Source organism: Ictalurus punctatus, chromosome 7, assembly GCF_001660625.3.
Source record: "Ictalurus punctatus breed USDA103 chromosome 7, Coco_2.0, whole genome shotgun sequence".
Lineage (NCBI taxonomy): Eukaryota > Metazoa > Chordata > Actinopteri > Siluriformes > Ictaluridae > Ictalurus > Ictalurus punctatus.
Genome location: NC_030422.2, coordinates 30814924 through 30834703, shown reverse-complemented (window position 1 = coordinate 30834703; position 19780 = coordinate 30814924). Strand labels below are relative to the sequence as shown.

Below are 19780 nucleotides of genomic sequence, written 5' to 3'. Positions count from 1 at the left end.
ATGAGAGACCGGGAGAGAGGCGCTGTCTGAACGCTCTCTCACAATTAAGATCATCTTTATTCCTGCCTCACTGACAGTGTGATTTAAGAGTTCACTGTATTAGGCTGGCTTCAGCTTCATGGTTAAGTATTGATAAAAGCAAGAGTGATACTGGCGCAAATAAAAACTTGAGATCCGCTGAACATTATCTAAGAGAAATAAAACATTTTCCACAGATTTTTTTCAGATAATGTAATAAGCATCTGGATACGTAATCCACAGTTAGATTTATAACACAATCTCATGTATAAATCTGAGACAAGCAAGGGCTGTTTCAGTATGTGATTAGCAAAAGGGTTAGCTTTAAAGATGAATTTCACTGTGGTGGCAGGTACATACAGTGGGGGAAATAAGTATTGGACGCGTCAAAATTTTTTCAGTAAATATATTTCCCATGAGGCGCGCACGGTGGTGTAGTGGTTAGCACGTTCGCCTCACACCTCCAGGGTTGGGGGTTCGATTCCCACTGTGGCCCTGTGTGTGTGGAGTTTGCATGTTCTCCCCGTGCTGTGGGGGTTTCCTCCGGGTTCTCCGGTTTCCTCCCCCAGTCCAAAGACATGCATGGTAGGCTGATTGGCGTGTCCAAAGTGTCCGTAGTGTGTGAGTGTGAGTGTGTGTGTGTGATTGTGCCCTGTGATGGACTGGCACCCTGTCCAGGGTGTACCATGCGTTGTGCCCGATGCTCCCTGGGATAGGCTCCAGGTTCCCCGTGACCCTGAAGAAGGAGTAAGAGGTAGAAGATGGATGGATGGATGGATATTTCCCATGAGGCTATTCACATGAAAATTTCACCCAATGAGGTGAAACGGATACAGACATATTTCAAAACTTCTGAATCTTCCAGTAAGCACCACTGGGGTTGTTATCTACAAGTGGACAAATACAGATGCCATGTCTCATTCACTGAGGCTGACAGATACAGAGGTCATGTCTCCTTCACTGAGGTTGACAGAGATGTCATGCATCCTTCATTGAAACTGTCAGGCACAGAGGCCACATCTCCTTCACTGGAAGTGACAAACAGAGCCCACACCTCCTTCACTGAAACTGACCGGTACACGGGTCACACCTTTACTGAGACTGACAGACACAGAGGTCGAGCCGCCTTCACAAAGACTGACAGGTAGAGAGGCCACTTCATTGCACATTCAGTCAATCCATACCATAAATATCTAATCTGATACACAGTATCTGATTTGAACTCAAACGGAATTGGACAGGAAAGCAGGAACACCAACCTCAATAGCACTGGCTGCAGACACCAACATGCTTTGATTTAATGTTTGATGAGGTGTCAGAACTGGTCACACGGTGTGAGGCTAACAATCTCACACTGAACATCAGTAAGACCAAGGAGATGGTTGTGGACATGAGGACGGGTGAGCGTTTCCATCAGCCACCACTGATCGGAGACTCTGAGGTAGCAAGAGTGATTCCTTGGTGTCCACGTTTGTGAAAACCTCAAGTGGATGGAGAACACGGTGCAGAGGGTAAGAAAGGCCAATCAGAGAATGTACTTCCTTCAGAGACTGAGGAAGTTCGGCACGTCACTACAAATACTCCACAACTTTTACAGATGCGCTGTAGGGAGTGTGTTAACCTGCTGTATCGCTGTGTGGTCTGGCAACAGCACAGCACATGACTGGAAGGCACTACAGAGGGTGATCAGGCTGGGCCAGAAAATCACAGGGACAGATCTCCCCTCACTGCAGGACATCTATAATAAAAGAACCTACAAATGGGCTAGCAACATCATCGGCGTCCCCACCCTTCCCACCCATAAGTTCTTCACCCTTGTGAAGTCTGGCAAGCAGAGTACCGGAGTACTGCAGCCAGAATATCCAGGCGCTGGAGCAGCTTATATCCTCAGGACATCAGACTGATCCACTAACACTTCCACCGGGGCCGTGATGATAAGAGCAACCCTTATAAGCATGGTCACTTTACACTTTACGTGTATTACATCCGTTTTTTATTTACTAACTGATTTTTTTTAATATACTTTTAAACTGTGAAATTTTCTTATTTTTATTGTTCTTATTTTATATTGTGTTAAATTCTGTTGTGTTTCTTGTCTTGTCGTATTGTATTATATTGTTCTCTTATGCCCTTTTACCCTGCTGTCTTGAGAGGAATGGACGAAATACGAACTTCATGACATTACCAAGTACATATGACAGTAAAGATCTTGAATCTTGATTCTTGCTTTGATATCCCCGAGCTGTGCGCCGAGCAGTCAGTGTGTACCTGTGTGTGCTGCTCTCTCTGCCCACTATAGGAAATGCCTCTCATCCGTGAATGCCTTCCATCTCCATAGCAACTGTTGCTCTCTGACAGGAACCCTTGAAAAAAGATGACTCAGACTCACTCAGACTTACCACACAAACACATTCGGTATCAAAAACATGACTTGATGGTGAACAATCAGGCATCTGAAACCTACGATAATGATATGCACCAATTCTCCGTTGAACCTGTGAATGTAAATAGGAGTCGTTGTGTGTTTCAATGCGAGTAGCTTTTCTCTTCATGTATAAACATTAGCAGGAACTGTAAACACATGGTGAAGCCAGATGGCTGACACAGGTGTACATTTGACTTGCGTACTTTAATATTGCCCATCTCCTAAGGGCTGTTAAATCATCTTCGCAGTGAAGGAGCACCCCAGATATTGAATTTTATCAACTTGAAATATAGAACTAGTTCGACCTGAAATGGGGGTGTGTTAACGTGCTTAATGTGACACATGCAGTGTTTAGTGTGTTTGAAGGAAAGCCTGGTGTGTTCTCCACCTTGCTGTGGATCCTCAGGCAGGTGAGAACACAGCAATCACATTCTGTGTCCTGAGAGCGTCTGAGTAAGCTGGTCTCGGGCCATTTCCACGTGACTTCTAGGGTTTGATTGCAGTGAGATGAAATTGTAGGACTGCACAAATGCCACATGTTCTCGAGAGTTTCAACAACAAACAAAGAGAGAGAAAAACATCGGACGTGATACACAGAGTGTTTTAAATGAGTTCCGCCTTGTGCCCCATGCTCCCTGGGATAGACTCCAGGTTTCCCCGTGACCCTGAAAAGGATAAGCGGTATAGAAGATGGATGGATGGATGGATTTTAAAACTGTGAGCGACCACAGACATAAGGACAGTTTCAACCGATTTTTAACATTATAATCAGCACGCACACACTAGACGATTCGGCCAGACCGTGAGACCACGCACCTGTCGATTGTAGTATCGATTTCGCAGACACGAGAACTCACAGCAACTCGCGTTTTATCAAATGGGACTTCTGAAGAAAAACAAACATGGAGGACGATCGACGTTGTCAGCTGGCTGTCCTGGCGTGTGTTATATTTTGCAGTGAAATACTAAAAATTTGGGCCCGTGCCTGTGCGTTGTCGGCCCTGTTGTGATAGTTCCTGCAGAACACATTATAAAGGCACTCGCACTGTTGCCATAGTTATACAAGTCGATCTTCTTTTCTATACTACACTTTCATGGCATGTTAGTGGCTGCCATGTTTCCATTGTAAAAGCACACAACACCTGCTTGGTGACGCTTGCTCGCTCTCACTGGCTAAGAACACGCTATACGGAAGTAAAGTCGCCGGCTGAGATATCGTGAAATAAGACTGTAGTCGTATCGCCCGCCCCAAAACATTAGCATTTTGTGATTCCACTCTGGAATTTCATGTATAACGTGAAATGTACTTCTTAGTGTAGTAAATATCATAAACCCTGCTGAAAGGGACTTTTATTTTAGGAGTTAAAATGAAAAAAAGTTACAAGAACAGATCTGTGTTCAGAAATGTTCAGTTTGTTGTCATTCATAGACAGATTAAAAGTAGAGATAAAGCATGACGCTTGTTGGTAAGACATGCTGCTAAATGTAACTCTACACTTCCTCTCTCTCAGCCTATATAACTGTGGGGGAGAGGCATCAAATCATTGAAATGTCAACTCAATATAGTGTGACACAATCATTTGTATTGCCATACATTTGTAATATAATAAAAGTTCTACATATACCTCTACATCGAAACCAATTTTGATAGGAAACTACTGTAACTGAAACTGAAACTAGAGAAATATATATTAAACAATAAGTACTATTATCTAATGCATACTAGCATAAATTCAACACTGAAAAGGAAAGACAAAAAAAATTATTTTAAATATTGACAACTTTTACAGTTTTATTAATTCAATACAAAATTTTCTTTCTTCCAAACAGTTTGCAGTTAAAAAAAAACAAAAACAAAAGATCTCTCAAAAAAGTGTATTGTGACATAATTATCATGAAGTCATCATATTGCCCAGCCCTAATCCAAATTATTTAAATAGTTTTTCTTTCTTTGTGTGTGTGTGTGTGTTTTTTTTTAATAGAAAGTTTACTGGAAAGGTTCATAGAGCAACTCTGGTCGAGACTAGAGGTGTAGATCAGATCTTGCGGGATGAAACAAAATTGTGAGTGGGAGGTTATCTTCATGTTGGTGTGAACTATTCAGATATGAACCTTCAGGCTCAGACCATGCCCACTTCCAAAGACTTACAGATTCAATTTTATTTGTATAGCGCTTTTAACAACAGACATTGTCACAAAGCAGCTTTTTGAAATATATAAATTTTTACATTTATAAACGTATCCCTAATGTGCAAGCCAGAGGCGATGGTGGCTAGAAAAAAAAAAAAACTCCTGGAGAATACACGAGGAAGAAAAGTTGAAAGGAACCAGACTCAAAAGGGAACCCATCCTAATCTGGGTGACATCGGATAGTGCGTTTGTAAATACTTCCCCGTTTAAAACTATATACTATATAGTTCAAAAAGAATTCATTATAATTTTAACTTAAAGTCTATTGTATTGAAGTTTCATCAAATTTTCAACTATAGAGACTTGAGTGTTGTTCATAGTCATTGCAGCACAGTCCAGAACATGAGTGACGACCGAAGAAGTTCCAAGAGTCTCATCCTTCTGGTCTGGATTTGCTTTGGGGCTGTAGTTGTGCCTGGAGAACCGCTGATGCTGGATGAATTCCACACTCAAACTTGTAACACAGCTTACTATTTGGAAACAGAAACATCAGAGGGCCGTGCTGCTAATTAGGGTGAGAAGGTGACACTAATGTATTCCACGTTGGACATTTGGGCAGCATAATAAGCAGACAGGCGTCCACGCTGCTTCTCCCTGGCATGAGAAAAGAGCTCCTCATTAAGTCCGGGGTGGAGTGCTTGGTTTTCATTAGGCTGAATATCTTTTTGATGTTAAAGAAGGAGATCTTTTATTGCATATTTTCTCTGCATCTCTCAAACTGACAAACCGTTCTTTCTTGTCGTCTCCTAATTTGTAATGACGAGTACAAATGACTTCTTTGCCGTACAGAGTTCTGGTGATTCACCTCACGGCGGCGGATAGGTCAATGAGCTCCAGTGCCAGAGCTTGTCCTCCTGAACTGAGCCGCCTCTTGCCAAACTCCGCTATCCGGAGGGCTACTTGTTCATTCCCGCCCATCTGCTGCCATCTGTCCAGTTCTCCTGCCATCACGGTGCTGCTGTCTCATTTGAAGTTGGCCAGCATTCTTCATGTAATAGGGTGATGGGATTTTCTCAGTGGGAGCTGGATTCAACCCAGTAGAAGCAGATCATTGCTCATTTTCTCTTTGCAACGGCTCGAAAAAATCCATCAGGAACTCTGCGGTAAACATATGGAGTTCTGCTGTTTGAATTATTGAAGTTAAAATGCTTGGTGAATGAAAAGATGTGTCCTTCCATGTTTTATTGGATTATTCACTTCACTTGTCATTCATTCAGTAGAGTGCTGAGCAGGGGCTATACATATGCTGATATGCTGTTAGCGCTGATTTAGACTTTTGTATTTTATTGACCATTGCACACTGGGCTCGGCCTGGCAGTGAGGGATTTTTTTTTTTATGACTCCCTTCCTGCTTTCTTCCACTATATCACTGAAACACCAGGAAGATGATACAGGATGCTACAAAACAAAACAAAACCAATCTAGAGCATAATCGCCGAGCACGTTTTCAGCTCTACATGCCCCTGAGGCAAATTTTTTTCGTTGTATTTGGTTTGTTTAATTATGTACAGTGTGAAAAATAAACTAAATAACCAACATGTATCCATTCCACGCTGATGTGGACTCAGAAAATAGATTCATTCTACTACATACTACATACTTCTACATTATACTACAATCACTTTAGTTGATAGAATAGTAGAATGATACAAAAGAAAAGAAATTATAATGTTTGGTGTAAGGTAGGACACACAGGTGTGTACACTCAGCATGTTCTTTATTAGGTGTATTCCGGAAATTACATTCGTGATATACTCCATTATAAGTGTCATTATACCATCGGACAGGATTAAGAAGGGTTAATCTACGATCATAACTGTCAAAATAAATGGAATAGAAATATGAGATAGGAAGAGCGGGGCAGGCTTTGGAAAATGTAAGGGAAACACTTAGGGTTTAAATACACAAACTAATCAAGAGACAACAAGAAACAGGAGAGTACAATCAGGGAAACAAATCAATGACAAGACAGGGGAAGAGAGAGAAAAATCTGGCAACCTCGGAGGTGTGCACTGATCCAAATGCTGTGCTCAGAAAATACAATTAAGCATGTGTATAACCTGAATCGGAATACTTTCACTGTGTAAACATTTACATCATTTTGAAGTTAAGTCACCACCTCGTGGTGCTGGTCATCGTTGGAGCTGATACACAAAGTGGATAGTTGTGACATAAGTACTAAAAAGTGATACATGTGTTTAAATTCAGTGGTGGAATCCCATCTCCTGGAGAGTTTTGTGTAGATTTTATTTTGAACGTTAATTTGACACAATCATAGATTCATGGGGAGATTGTCCAAATCAGGTGTGTAAGATTGCAGTTACTAGTTGTATCATTGTGCAGGAGTTACTCGACAACTATGTTTTTGGATCAGATGCTTAACTCAAATTAACCCCCCCCCCCCTCCCCGCCCCCCGCCCCCCAACATTAATCTTTATTATCCCTACATCCCTATTCCTACATCTTATTTCCACTCCTTCTACACACAAATACATGCATGCCTCCTGGAGCGTCCCTAAGCACGCGAAGGTCTTGTGTATATCTGTTGCCACATTTATTGTACTTATGTACAGTCACTGAAACCCAAAAGCACTTATTTAATGTATTTTCAAAGAATCTTTATTACCGTTGTATTGCTATTTTACTTTAGTAAGAGATTTATCACTAAAAAAGTGAACAGAACAGGAACTTTCAGTAATCCTGCATAATTGATGGTTTAATATCAAGGTTCAAAAGACACACAGCTTAGCAGATTAAAGGGTTTTATAGCCGTATGAACACCCCTGTGATGCAGTTCAGCAGCAGGTTATTGTTGTTTGGCTGGATTTCATTATTTATTTATTTTTTACACTCCTCATTCTCTGTAATGGTTCTGAATGCTGCCTGAAGTTCTAACAATCTTTTAAGTGGTGTTAGATGACCTGCAGTTAGTTTAGGATTAAACCCCGGAGCTCTACGATGTCTGATTGATTTACATTACTGTGTTCACTGAGCCTTAATGTTGGATGGAGGCTAACAGAGCATGAAAAGGCCCTGATGCCCATATGTTCCTTCGGAGCTTTCTCAGCCTGCTAATGAGCCGCTGGATTTATTACAGCTAGTTATACGTATTACGGTTAACTATTTAGATCACTGTTTATATCACTGTGCATTTTCCACACGCTGGTGTGGGTCAGTACCTGCCTGAGGTATTCCTGGTTTTTGGCATGTGTTAAGAGCTATGGGGGAACAAAAATGTGGACCATTTGGACTCGCTGGATTTGGGAATACTGGTCTGAACAAAGGAAATTCAACTCAGCTAGCAGTAACGATAATTGAGGACCTTAATTAGACTACTTAAAGACTACTGATTGTAGAATGGCTTGAAACACACACATGCTCGCAAGGGAATAAATCCCAGGGCTTTTTTTTTGTTTTCTGGTTAAATGACACGAGCATGGGTGCCGTCTCCATGCACGGGTACTGTTTAGAGGCCTGTTTGTTGTGCTCCTGCATCCTGTTATTGATCGTGTACACCGGGGACGCTGTAAATTGATGCTTTCTGACACAGCAAAGTATTCGGAACTGAGGAGTTTCTCAGTAACACGATCTTCATGAACATAAAAATCTCCAATGAGAGGAAAAAAAGATTAATGACTGTTTCCAGCTGCTATATAACGTAAGCGATAACAGGAACTATCTTCATTATTAAATTGTAAATAGAAACTGATACAGTGCATTTTGTTGTGTAAAATTGGTCATACAAATAAAATTGTAAATGTTGGCAAATTGGAGTGATGTAAGAATTTGAGATGAGCTTGGAGAGGAAAATAATCGACTTCAGGGTGGTCACATTAACTCTGCTTCATCACACCATCTGCTTGTTGACTATTTCCTGTAGCAGCATGCTAATCAGATCCATGTGGATTCATCTGATTTGTCTTCAAATGGATTAAACACCAAAGAAATGGTATTGCAAAATAAATAAATAAATAAATAAATAAAAAGTCACAACTGAACTCAAGAATGTGCTTAGTTTAACCCGCATCGTGTGTTTTTTGGGTTTAAACCATGTTGAAATACATCCGCAAAGACGGCCACGGCATTCAGAAAGGAAGTGGATGATAATCCGTCCCTCCCTGATGTCGTGATTTCGCTATCACAGAAATGAACGCGAAATCGAGCAACAAGAGTGCAAATTTTACGCAGATTTGGGCCAAGACACGCAATGTGACGTCATCACAACGCGCATTCCGCCAAAGCCCTCTTCCGTTCATGTGCGTTGAACATGAGAACAGTCTCATTTACCAACAAAATAAGCTGCAAAATTAAGCATCAAGCAACAAAATGTGCAAAATCCTGTACAGACTGAATAATCATTCAGATGTAAACACATTTTATTGAATTGCTTACATTTTTTTCTATTTCTTTTGTTGTTTTGTTTGTAGTTTTTTTTACTCGTTTGCCCGATGCTTTTTATCCAAAGTGGCTTCCATTTCAGACAGGATACAGCTGTGCAGATGAGGGTTCAGGGGCTTGCTCAGGGGCTCAGCAGTGGCAGCTTGGCAGTTCCCACACTCCCCTCATCAGCTCTTTCAGCTCCTGACCGAGTTATTTTGCATTTAGTAACGTAGCGGATCAACAGTCAGGCTGATCAGCCGAGGGTTAAAGGCCTTGCTCAAGGGCCAAACAGCTTGCTGGTGCCAAGAATCAAATTCTCAACCAGCCAATCAGCAGTCCATAACGCTTATCGACTGAGCCACTGCTGCCAGATAATTCGTCTTGCAGGATGTTGGGTTGCTCTTGGCTGCTCTCTCAATAACCTGCGTTTGTATGGGTAGTTCTGTCGCACTTACAGCAAGGATCTCATTGTCCTGATCAGAAATACTGGACTGTTCAAAGACTTTGTGTCCCATATTATATATGTGGCACTGATATGCGCTAGCATGTCTTTTCAGAGACCTCCAAAAGTCTGAAGCATTGCAAGCAGTGTTTGCACTCCTGAGATTAATTTTTCTTTCTTTTTCCGTCTTCTTTACAGCCTGCTAGACATGTCTGCAATCTTATCGTTCTGGTCACAGGATGACACACGCCATACTGTTTATCCTTTTCTCCTTAGAACTGTTAACGAGACAATCTAGTTCCTGTTATTACTTTCATTAAAGCGGCTATAAACAGTCTGTCACTCAACAGCCTCTCTTTTTCTCTCTACAAAACTCCTCTGTCCCGAAGAGGTCGGAAATCCTAAAGTCACAGCTGTACCTCTATCCGTTACGAAGCTCTTACGGAAAACATCACCACGTCAGTTTTGTTTTCGTTTTTGAATCCGTTCCTGTGGAACGTCCACTGTACAACTTCCTGCGAATGAGCTGTTACTATAGAAACGATAACGCATTAGAACGTGCGACTTGATAGAAACCTGTGATTTGCAGCTGCGCTACTGTCAGAAGATGAATCAACACCCAGCCGACATCCAGAATTCAACAGCGCAGTGGTATAGGAGTTACTTTGTCCTGCTGTATGGTTTCTCTATGAACCTCTCTCTTTTTCCCCCCATGCAGGTCAGAACCGCAGCGAGCAGGCTCTGATAAAGCGCTTCAGAGGCGATGGGGTACGCTACAAAGCCAAGCTGATTGGAATTGACGACGTGTCCGCGGCACGTGGAGATAAACTCTGCCAGGACTCCATGATGAAGCTGAAGGTACGGCTCGGTGAAGAAAACCGCGTTTCGTCGGGCGTTCACATCAGAACGAATGGAACAGGAACGCTTGAGTTTCAACACGTTAACGCTAGACATGTTCATGCGCGAGCTTTAAAATTAAAATCCTACAGACTTTAAGTCCTCCTCTTTGATGATCTAAAGACAAAAAGAAAGTCTACGTTACGGGCGTGATGCACGTGTGCCGTCGTGCTCCGAGAGAGAGCTTTGACATTTAAGTGAGTGGTTGATACTGCCTACTCGGCATCACGCCCTCAGAACCATGCTGTTAACGGATGTGTTCGTGTGGAAAGAGCTGCTACTACAATAGCGCTAATCCACGGGCAGCCCGTCATCTGACGGCTGAAATGCATTCTTCCACGCTTTTTTGTTCCTCTGTCAAACTTCAGCCATGCTCTGACAGGTCAGCTCATTAATGACAGCTTAGCTTGATCATACAGACACACCCTACAGATCGAGTGTGTCTCTGTGAGTGTTTCTGAGAGTGTGTTGGAAGTTTGGAAACATTCAAGCTTTATTTGCTTCTGAATGGCCTGTTCCTATTTTTATACCACAAGATGATTCGTTTTCCGCTTCGCTGACGCCTCACAGAATAACCGTCAACCCGAATGCTTTGAATTGTCTAGCTGATAAGCTAATAACCACCGTGGTGCTTTTGGGAAGCAGAGCTGCCAATTTACAGAAAAATAATAGGAGACATGGTGGAATATGTTATGTGTAACTTAAGCAGTGCTTATAACTAACTAATGAGCAGGAGCGGCTGATGTCACTCCTATGTGCTTGCAGAGCGAAGCCTCACTCTGTTCTTTTAAAGATAAAAGACATCAGTATAAGGTTTCATTTTTTTGGGCATCCGTATTCACACCCACATCAGCTTATATGAAAGGTTATTGATTAACATATTTGATGTTCAGAGGAAATGCCTATACAGACTCAGATATCACAAATGCTGCAGCCTAATACACTTTAAGTGTGTGTGTGTGTGTGTGTGTGTGTGTGTGTGTGTGAAATAACTTGCCCCACATCGTTTTATTATACCGTTGATGAGACCTTGTGATATTGATTATTTATTGAACTGTTAATTTAATATTACAACCAACCATCACTGCTAATGAGTGAAACTTTCCTTTTTCTTACAGTTCTTGCTTTTCTTTCGCTTGTTCTTTATCTTCAATCTTTTTTTTTTTTTTAAATACTTTTCCCACAGGGTATCGCTGCTTCGGCTCGATCCAAAGGAGAGCACAAGCAGCGCGTTTTCTTAACCGTCTCCTTCAATGGCATTAAGATCTACGACGAGAGATCCGGGGTGGGTCTTGACTGCTTTCACACTGGCAAAGATGGAGTGACATTACTCAGTCCTTTCTGAAATCTGGGTAGAACGCACTATAAAGATTTATAAAGACATCGACGTTTAGAAAGCTCTCGGAACAGGTCGTAAGCAATGAAGCTATTTCATTTGTTTATCGTTGATTTTTTCCAAGGGGTACTGAGCTGGTATCTGTTTTCCGAGCTGATTCAGACCCGAGTCACCGCTACTGCTCAAAATTTTGGGCTTCCGGATTGCTGCCCAATTTTTATTAAACTAGTGTTTGTTGATGTCGAAATTGAAACTCAGATCGTTTTACTTTTGTATATTGTAACACATCGGATCAGAGTGAAGTTTACGATTTTGTCGTGTAGACGTGCCAACACTTACAGGATACACCTGAAAACTACAATTTTCTTCTTTAGATCGAACACAAATAAAAGCCAATTCACTGAAAGGGAAAGGACGCAGGACGTAAAAGACGTGCATTTGTTTCCGATTGCGGTTACTTTTGCTTTGTGCCAACTTTATCTCTATAAACTTTGCCCTGTGGATTTCTGAACCTGCTTATTGAGCCAATAGAAAGCGAGAAGGCGGTTTGTTGGAGCTGGTCGGGTAAAAATAACGTAGATGCTCCTAAAAACCCAGCAGACCAAAGTGTTTATTGGACACATCGTGTTGATTATTTGAGATTAGAGAAAGATTTCATATTAATCGTGAAAGTTAAGGGTCGTTCAGATGGCTTCCTAAAGGGCTTCTACTCTGAAGAATGCATTATGGTGCTAGACAGACCCGCTGGTTTTACCGTGTTAGTATGTAGTGTATTTAACTGAATCCTTATGTAGGATCACTTTAATATATCGAACTATATTTTTTGGGGGTAACCTTTTACGTGTATTAGCTAACTAGATTTTTTGTAGATGGTGGATGAAAACAGAGTGAGAAATGTAGTGGCTAACATTGTGAGTTACCCTGTACTTTCAAAACCAAATTAAGCAGCGGTAATTCCCTGAAGACAAAGTAGAATTTTGATCCGATAGGGTTAATAAGACCTAATTAAACCCCACGTGGGTATGATCATGAATTATGTATGAGATATAGTCATGCTTAAAGAGAAAGTGTTTAGAAACACCTCATTTGAGCTTTAAAATATTAATCTGGATTTGAAGCTCGCTGGACCGAGTCCAGTTTCATTAACAGTAATGATGGCTTCCCTCGCTAGGACTCTCTCTTAGCATGATGTACTGCTTTCCTTCTCCAGGCTGACAGCCACATAGCTCAGACCTCCTTGCATCCTCATTAATCACAGTTAATTAGCCAAAACTCCAGCGTTTTTTTTTCTTCTTTTCTCTCTGTTATTAGCCATCATTATAGTAATCAGTAAAACCACTAATTTAATGTTGGTCATTTCACTGTGAGTGGTGTCGTAATGGACAGTTTCAACCCACAGGTATTACAGCATCACCATTCTGTGCACGAAATCTCCTACATCGCCAAAGACACCAGAGACCACCGTGCCTTCGGCTATGTCTGTGGGAAAGAGGGAAACCACAAGTTTGTGGCCATCAAGACAGTCCATTCAGTGAGCTGCCATGTTTTTCTAATCTAACAGAGTTTCGTCTTTTTTTAAAATTTTTTTTAACCCCTTTAACCATCTCTAGCTACTGGTGTCCTGTTATTAGCTCGGGGCTTTGTTGGTTCTTTTGGCCTGGGTCTGAAGTGATTTAATAAAAATGCAGATGTGTTTGTTGCTCAGTATTGGTGCACTACATACTCCAAATCTGTTTAACAGGTGTGCGCTGGGTTTTTTTTTTCTCTTATAGTGTGAGTCATACAGTACATCTGTCCAATTCAATAGTAACTGAGCATCATAACACCACCGTGCCCATTGATTATTTCCCTTATAACAGCAAAACATTGTTTTATTCCTTACTTCATTCTGGACAAAGTTGTGCTTAAAGGCAATGCAGAAAACATACTGTGGGGTTCATGTATACAAATCTCTAGCTGGCACGTTCAGTTGATTAGAAAACATTTTTGTCAACCGTATTTTCAACAAAAGCCCATCTTTAAAGTAAAAAAAAAAAATAATAAAAATTCCACAGACTCATATCAACATGACATCGACCAGTTGTAGATCGACGAGGCTTTTATGGGTGAAGAAATCTACAGATGACATTTGACCGTGAATTGATTACATGAAAAATACAAGAACTTGTTAAAGACAATTTCAAAATAAAGACTGTTCTGAGATGTACTGCAAAACACTAAAACGGTATTTAGAGAAAAAAAACTCCCAGAAAACCATAACGTATAAAGGTGGTCCCTTCGGCACGATGCTCTTATCCACGCTCTGCTTCTTTTCCGTAGGCACAGCCTTTGATTCTGGAGCTGCGCGACCTCTTTACACTCATCTATGACCTGAAGCAGAAGGATGAGGGGGAGAAGAAAGCACAGAAAGCAAAGCACTGCGAGCAGGCTGTTTATCAGGTTCAGACAATGCCATTCATTTCAAGAGTGCTTCATTCAACCGTGTTATTAATGACTGTTAAATCCTTAAATGTCAACTAGAATGTCTAGCTTAAATGTTATAGGGGCGAAGATCTTTTGAGATGTTCTTAAAGCTTATGTTTTAGAATCCACCTTCTTATCCCACTGTGTGTCACAGACGATTCTCGAGGACGACACTGATGACCCAGTGTATCAGGTAATCGCAGTCTTTTGTTACACAACCTAAGATTACATATCACCGAATCAGAGACACCCAACTGCAGCACTGCACAGTTCAGTGTTTTCCCTACCAAATCATCTCGAGATCCAAAACTATGCAGTGGTGTGCTCCTCCAGGACTGGAGCTGGTTCCCTTCATTTTCTGCAAATTCCATGGTTTGTTTTAGCTTTACGTCCACCGTCCGGCTATATTTAGTGCGTTTTCATTAGACGGCCACTTGAGTAGTTGAATTTTCCTGATGCGTTATACTTTTTTTTTGTTATAGAGTGTACATCAGTGTGCACTCATGTGTTGGTAAAAGCTGGGAAGTTGCACGTTGATCTTTACTCTTGAAACCCCAGTGCTCTTTCACTCAAACTGAATAAGTAGTTCTCGTAGACACTCTGCAAATTTTAGTTTCTCTCATGAACTATCATATTTGTCTGCTCATTTTCTTTAAGGAATATTCATATGAACACGGCTAATATAATGATTTTTGGGGAGAATTCTAATCATTTCCTATGTGCCATTATTTTAGTTCCCTTTATAGGAAGAACAGTTCAGCTTATAATACAAGTATAGAAATTATAGAGAAGGTAATTGTCCTAGAACTCAGACAGTCTGGTCCCTCTAGTATTGTTCTTCTGCCAGCCAGAGATATAACACGTCTTTGGCAGTTGGTTCAACTCTGCACAGGGCCTCCAGCACTGGATTATACGGCGTACAAGGTGTTTGGCCCAGCACTTTGTATGGCCTACCATGTCATCTACATATGCTGCAGTATAGTGGTGGTGGGGCCTCAGGACAAAGTTCCAAAGCTTTTGGAAGATCACACAATGGAGGGTGAAATAAATAGTCTGCTACGGCTCTAGTCTGCTGGCTCCTGGACCCACACTGTGATGAATCAAGACTTTCTGTAAGTGCTCAGTTCTAAAAGTCATCACAAAGCCTGATCCTGACTAGGTATTCACATTGCCACATCCAGCAAATCTTGGGGCTTTTAGGTGTAAGTGGTAGGAAGCCTTTGAAGATCTGGGGCACCTCCCCAACGGCAGGCAGCACATAGGAGGGCTGCCACCATCCTTAATAGAGTCTGACTGATACATTAGACAAGCATGTCCATCTTGTGTGCAGCAGTTTTACCTGGAGGAGCCCATGCAGTCTGCCATCAGAGGGGATAAAGCCCCTTGACTCCTTGTATTTGGAGGTGGACAGCTTCAGGACAGCATAGTCCACTACCAGCTTGATATACTTATGTCCCCCTTACCAATTGCAACAGTGATACACCAGCTTCGTGTTAATATGTGTGCTCAAAGGGTACCTAAACTATTGGGAGTTGCATGAGTAGAGCTGGCATTGGTGGCCATTGAGGGGTTTTGGTGATCTCGCTCTGGAGTATCTTCACAAAGCTTATACATCGACATTGGGTACTTAGGAGTGTTTAGTGGCTTACATTGGGCTTGAAGAGAAGTCAAAGTCTTGGCTCACCCTATTCTGTGGAATGTATTGGGTTTAGAACATGGAAGAAACCATCCATTGCCATGTAGACCCAGACCAGAGTATTGAGGGATGGCACTGGTGAGTGGCAGGCCCAAATATAGCCAGATATTAATGACAGGCTTCTTGCATTTTCTTGACCCTCAGCAGAATGTTAGTGTATGCTTTGACATCAGCTGTCAGCTGTTATTTTGGTGAGCAGACTCTGCCTTGTCTGTCAGGGTTCTTGACTATATTCTTACAGACCTCTGTGAGATCTGTGAGTGACCTTGACCATGCGTCCAACTCTTACATAATTTCTGCTGCAGTATAGATATTTCTACAAAGTCTGTTACACTACACTAGAAGATGCACCTTGGGTATGTAACAGACCAATGCACACAGAGGAGAACCAATTTCCACAAATGAACCAACTCCACGAAGAGAACCAACTCAAAGAACCAAGAAAATCTTAGTCAGTTATACCCCATGAGGTTTTTTTTTACTGTGTGGAAGTAAGGAATGGTTCGAGTAGGTGTCAGCTCATTGCCAGTTGTCATTTTGGTGAACAGGCCCTTGTACATTCTGCCAGGCTCCTGGCTATATTGTCTCACCAGTTCTAAATTTAAGCTCACTGCCAACTCCATGAACCACAGCTGTGTCTGTGTTTCCAAGAGGAACATGGGAATGATAGCTAGTTGAGTGCCAAAAGGAATAGGGGAAAATTGTATACCCTTTTTTATTCAAGAATGAGTCTGCTTGTTGGTTCTCCGGAGTGCTTTTTTTGTTTGTTTTGCTGGCTGGCAGTGTCACTGTCCTTTGTGCCGAGCACATTTTGCCCCATTTCCAAGAGGAACTGGTATACCATTTTGGAGGCCTGGCCTCACGGAAATTCTCTCTATATATAAATCTCCCCCGTGCCGTGCGCAGACCAACTACTCGATAATGAGATTCGTTGACAACGATTTTCATAATTGATTATTATTCAATTTTATCGATTAGTTGTTGCAGCTCTACCCTGGTCTACTACATTTGGCGTCTTAGGTAAAAAAAAAATCAATCGTGCTCTTGGATAAACTGTCCCTTTATGGCTATTATAAAACCATGTTTATGGCAATGAAGTGCTTTTCTTGTGGTAGACCCTAAGGTTACTCTTTTCATCATGTTGGCTTATGCCTTCACAATGTTAAACTATATCTGACCGGCTACCTGTGTGGCCCCACCCACTCTTCTCTCCTTCTCTCACTCTCTCTTTTCCTGCTGTAGTACATTGTGTTTGAAGCTGGACACGAGCCGCTCCATGGCCCCCAATCAGAGGAGAGCATTTATCAGGTATTATGACAAGTCCCACCCCCTTTTACCCCTGTCTAGCCCCTTTTTAAAGTCATGATGGTGTAGAGGAGGGCTCTAATTTATTGTAGTGAGGCAGATTGTAAAATATAACACGTTGGAATAAGAATTCATGGCACGGTTGATATGTTTTTAATAATAAAGACAGAGCTGTGGTTTAATTGATGTGTTATGACTTTTAGGTCCCAACGAGCCAGCAGAAAGAAGGGGTCTATGATGTTCCAAAACGCCATTTTATGACTGTAGGTGCTTGTATTGTATCGCCAGCCTTCCCCATTTCTAAAGTCCCTCCAGCAAACCTCTCTCCAAAGATCTCGGCTAATTGAACGCTCTGTCCGTTCCATTCAATAGAAACAGGAACATACTGTATATTATCTTGTAGAGCGCAGTCCAACGCAGAAAAACCCAATCTAATGCACCAGCTCAACTGAAATATTGATTTAACTCAAGCGTCGAGCTCTTCATGTCTGACTCATAAGAGTTTAGATAAGGGAAAACGCTAAACTGTGTGCTGCTGTGGTCCTCCAGGACCGCGCATTCATTACACTGCTTTCTTATCTCGAAGACTTGCAGTAAAGAGGTGAACTGGCTTTATTTCATTTGATTTATTTGCTTTTCTGGCTTCACGAGAGGTTTGGTGTTGGGACTCTGTCTCTGTGTGGTTGCATTGCATGCCATTAAGTATTAAGTTTATGCCATAAAGCTCCAATCACTATTTAAATATGTGCCTCATAAAAGTGTCAATATTCACAGCCATTAGCAGTCTTTCATCATCTTACTTAAACTTTATACCAAAAACATTGGAAAATCTTCAAGACCAGTGAACGGAGCTTTGCTACATCAGTTGAATGAATCCATTAATCTGTCACTATCTCTCCATTTCACAAAGTCTTACTGCATGTCTGTTCATACAGTCGAGCTTTTTTTTTTTTAGCGCTTTGAATATCGATATGTCTGTTAGTTTCCCTCCTTCCATCACTTTCCATCACTAAAACTCATATCACAATATATCGATTCTTGGATCAGTCCAAACATCTCAGGTCCCAGAGCAGAGAGGATTATGAACCAGGGATAGACAATTCGCTAGCATTTCTTTTTTTTTTTCTTTTCTTTCTTCACTTATTCAACAACCAGAGGAAGAAATCTCTACTCCCTATTGACTTTCGCAAATAAAATTCATTCGATTTGTTTGTTTGAACACAAAACCGTGGTTGGTTCATATTGGTTCTGTGGCGTTTTGTGATGGCAGGCTAGCTTCTCAAAATCTCATAAATATTATTGTTTACACATGCCCTGAAAACAACAACAACAACATGGTTCTGTAAAATGTTGACCGGAATTTATGATTACAGGACCATGTACTGCGTAACTTTATGGAGAGGAATTGCAGTTAGCAATGCTGCTATTTATGAGAGGTTTGGTGAAATAGGAGACTAAAGTTTGACTTGTTTACAATACCCTAATGTTTTTGTGTGGTGTGATTCTATAGTGCTTGTTTTGTTTATCTTCATTTATAAAAGTCATGCTGTTGTGTCATCCCATCCTACTGTATATATATGCTACAGTTAGATGTTTGAGAAGGAACACTCCGACATGCCATCACTGATTAACGTTCTAATACGTGAGCATATTATTCTCAGTCATGCATAAATCTAACTGTTCCCTTTCTTTCCATCGTATTCGCTTCCATGTTGGACTTCCTCCAGAACATCAGTCAGTTTGAACTGTTTGGTGACATGGCCACCCCTCCGGACATTGTATCCGTAAGTGAATCTCAACACAATGCTCACCAGCACGATTATGAATGAAGGCAAAAAATAACTCTGCTGTGTATTCTGCCATTGGAGCTTTGAATAACTTGACCAGGATGGTTCTACTTGGAGTTTTCACTTTTTAAGTGAAGAACATAGAGTGCTCCATGAGTCTATAATTATAATGCAAGAACATTTGTCGCTAATATGCGTTTGTAGAACAGTGAGTAATCCGATAAAATGAAAAGTAACGAGTGAAATCACTGTGAACACCGTGACAACAGGAAGTGGAAACAGGGACCAATCTTACAAAACCTGGTATTCTGAGGCATTCTGCAATCAATACAACTCATGTGACAGGAATTGACATCACAGGAAGTTGTAATAAAAACTTGTGGTACACCACGGTGGTCTCCCATTCACTTCAGAATAACTCAATTAACAGGAAGTGCCAGTGTGGTTAGGCTTACTATGTCCTCTCATCAAAGTTCTAACCAGGAAATCCAATATGAAATAAAACAAAAATAAGAGTTTTTTTTGTGGACCTTTTGTGTTTTGATAGATTACCCAAATCTTTATAATGAATGTTCTGTTATACTGAGCTGCTCTTCTATCATGTCATTAGTATTGATCATTGTACTGAATTCGAATGAAATGGGCTATAATGGTCTGATTCGCAGATGCCTGCGTCGCCTGCTAATACCCTGGACCCCGGGCGACGACGGCATCAGCGCCACCCTGAGCTCTTCACACACTTCAGCCCGCCTGCCGTGCCTTCAGGTAACACACTGTCCTCACAGGTGTGAAAGTCAAAAGCAAGAGGCGCAATAGTCACAAAGCATTACGATAAATTCAC

At 41.4% G+C, this 19780-nt stretch overlaps 1 protein-coding gene across 1 annotated transcript in view; it reads left to right on the top strand.

The window, feature by feature from the left end:
* dab1b (DAB adaptor protein 1b) overlaps positions 1-19780 on the top strand; it is a 49045-nt gene that overhangs the window by 22399 nt on the left and 6866 nt on the right. The window contains exons 3-11 of the mRNA XM_047156534.2: positions 10174-10313; positions 11539-11637; positions 13088-13219; positions 14008-14127; positions 14306-14344; positions 17090-17155; positions 17356-17415; positions 18880-18936; positions 19605-19704. Coding sequence (XP_047012490.1) covers positions 10174-10313; positions 11539-11637; positions 13088-13219; positions 14008-14127; positions 14306-14344; positions 17090-17155; positions 17356-17415; positions 18880-18936; positions 19605-19704 — 813 coding nt within the window. The remainder of the gene's footprint in view (positions 1-10173; positions 10314-11538; positions 11638-13087; positions 13220-14007; positions 14128-14305; positions 14345-17089; positions 17156-17355; positions 17416-18879; positions 18937-19604; positions 19705-19780) is intronic.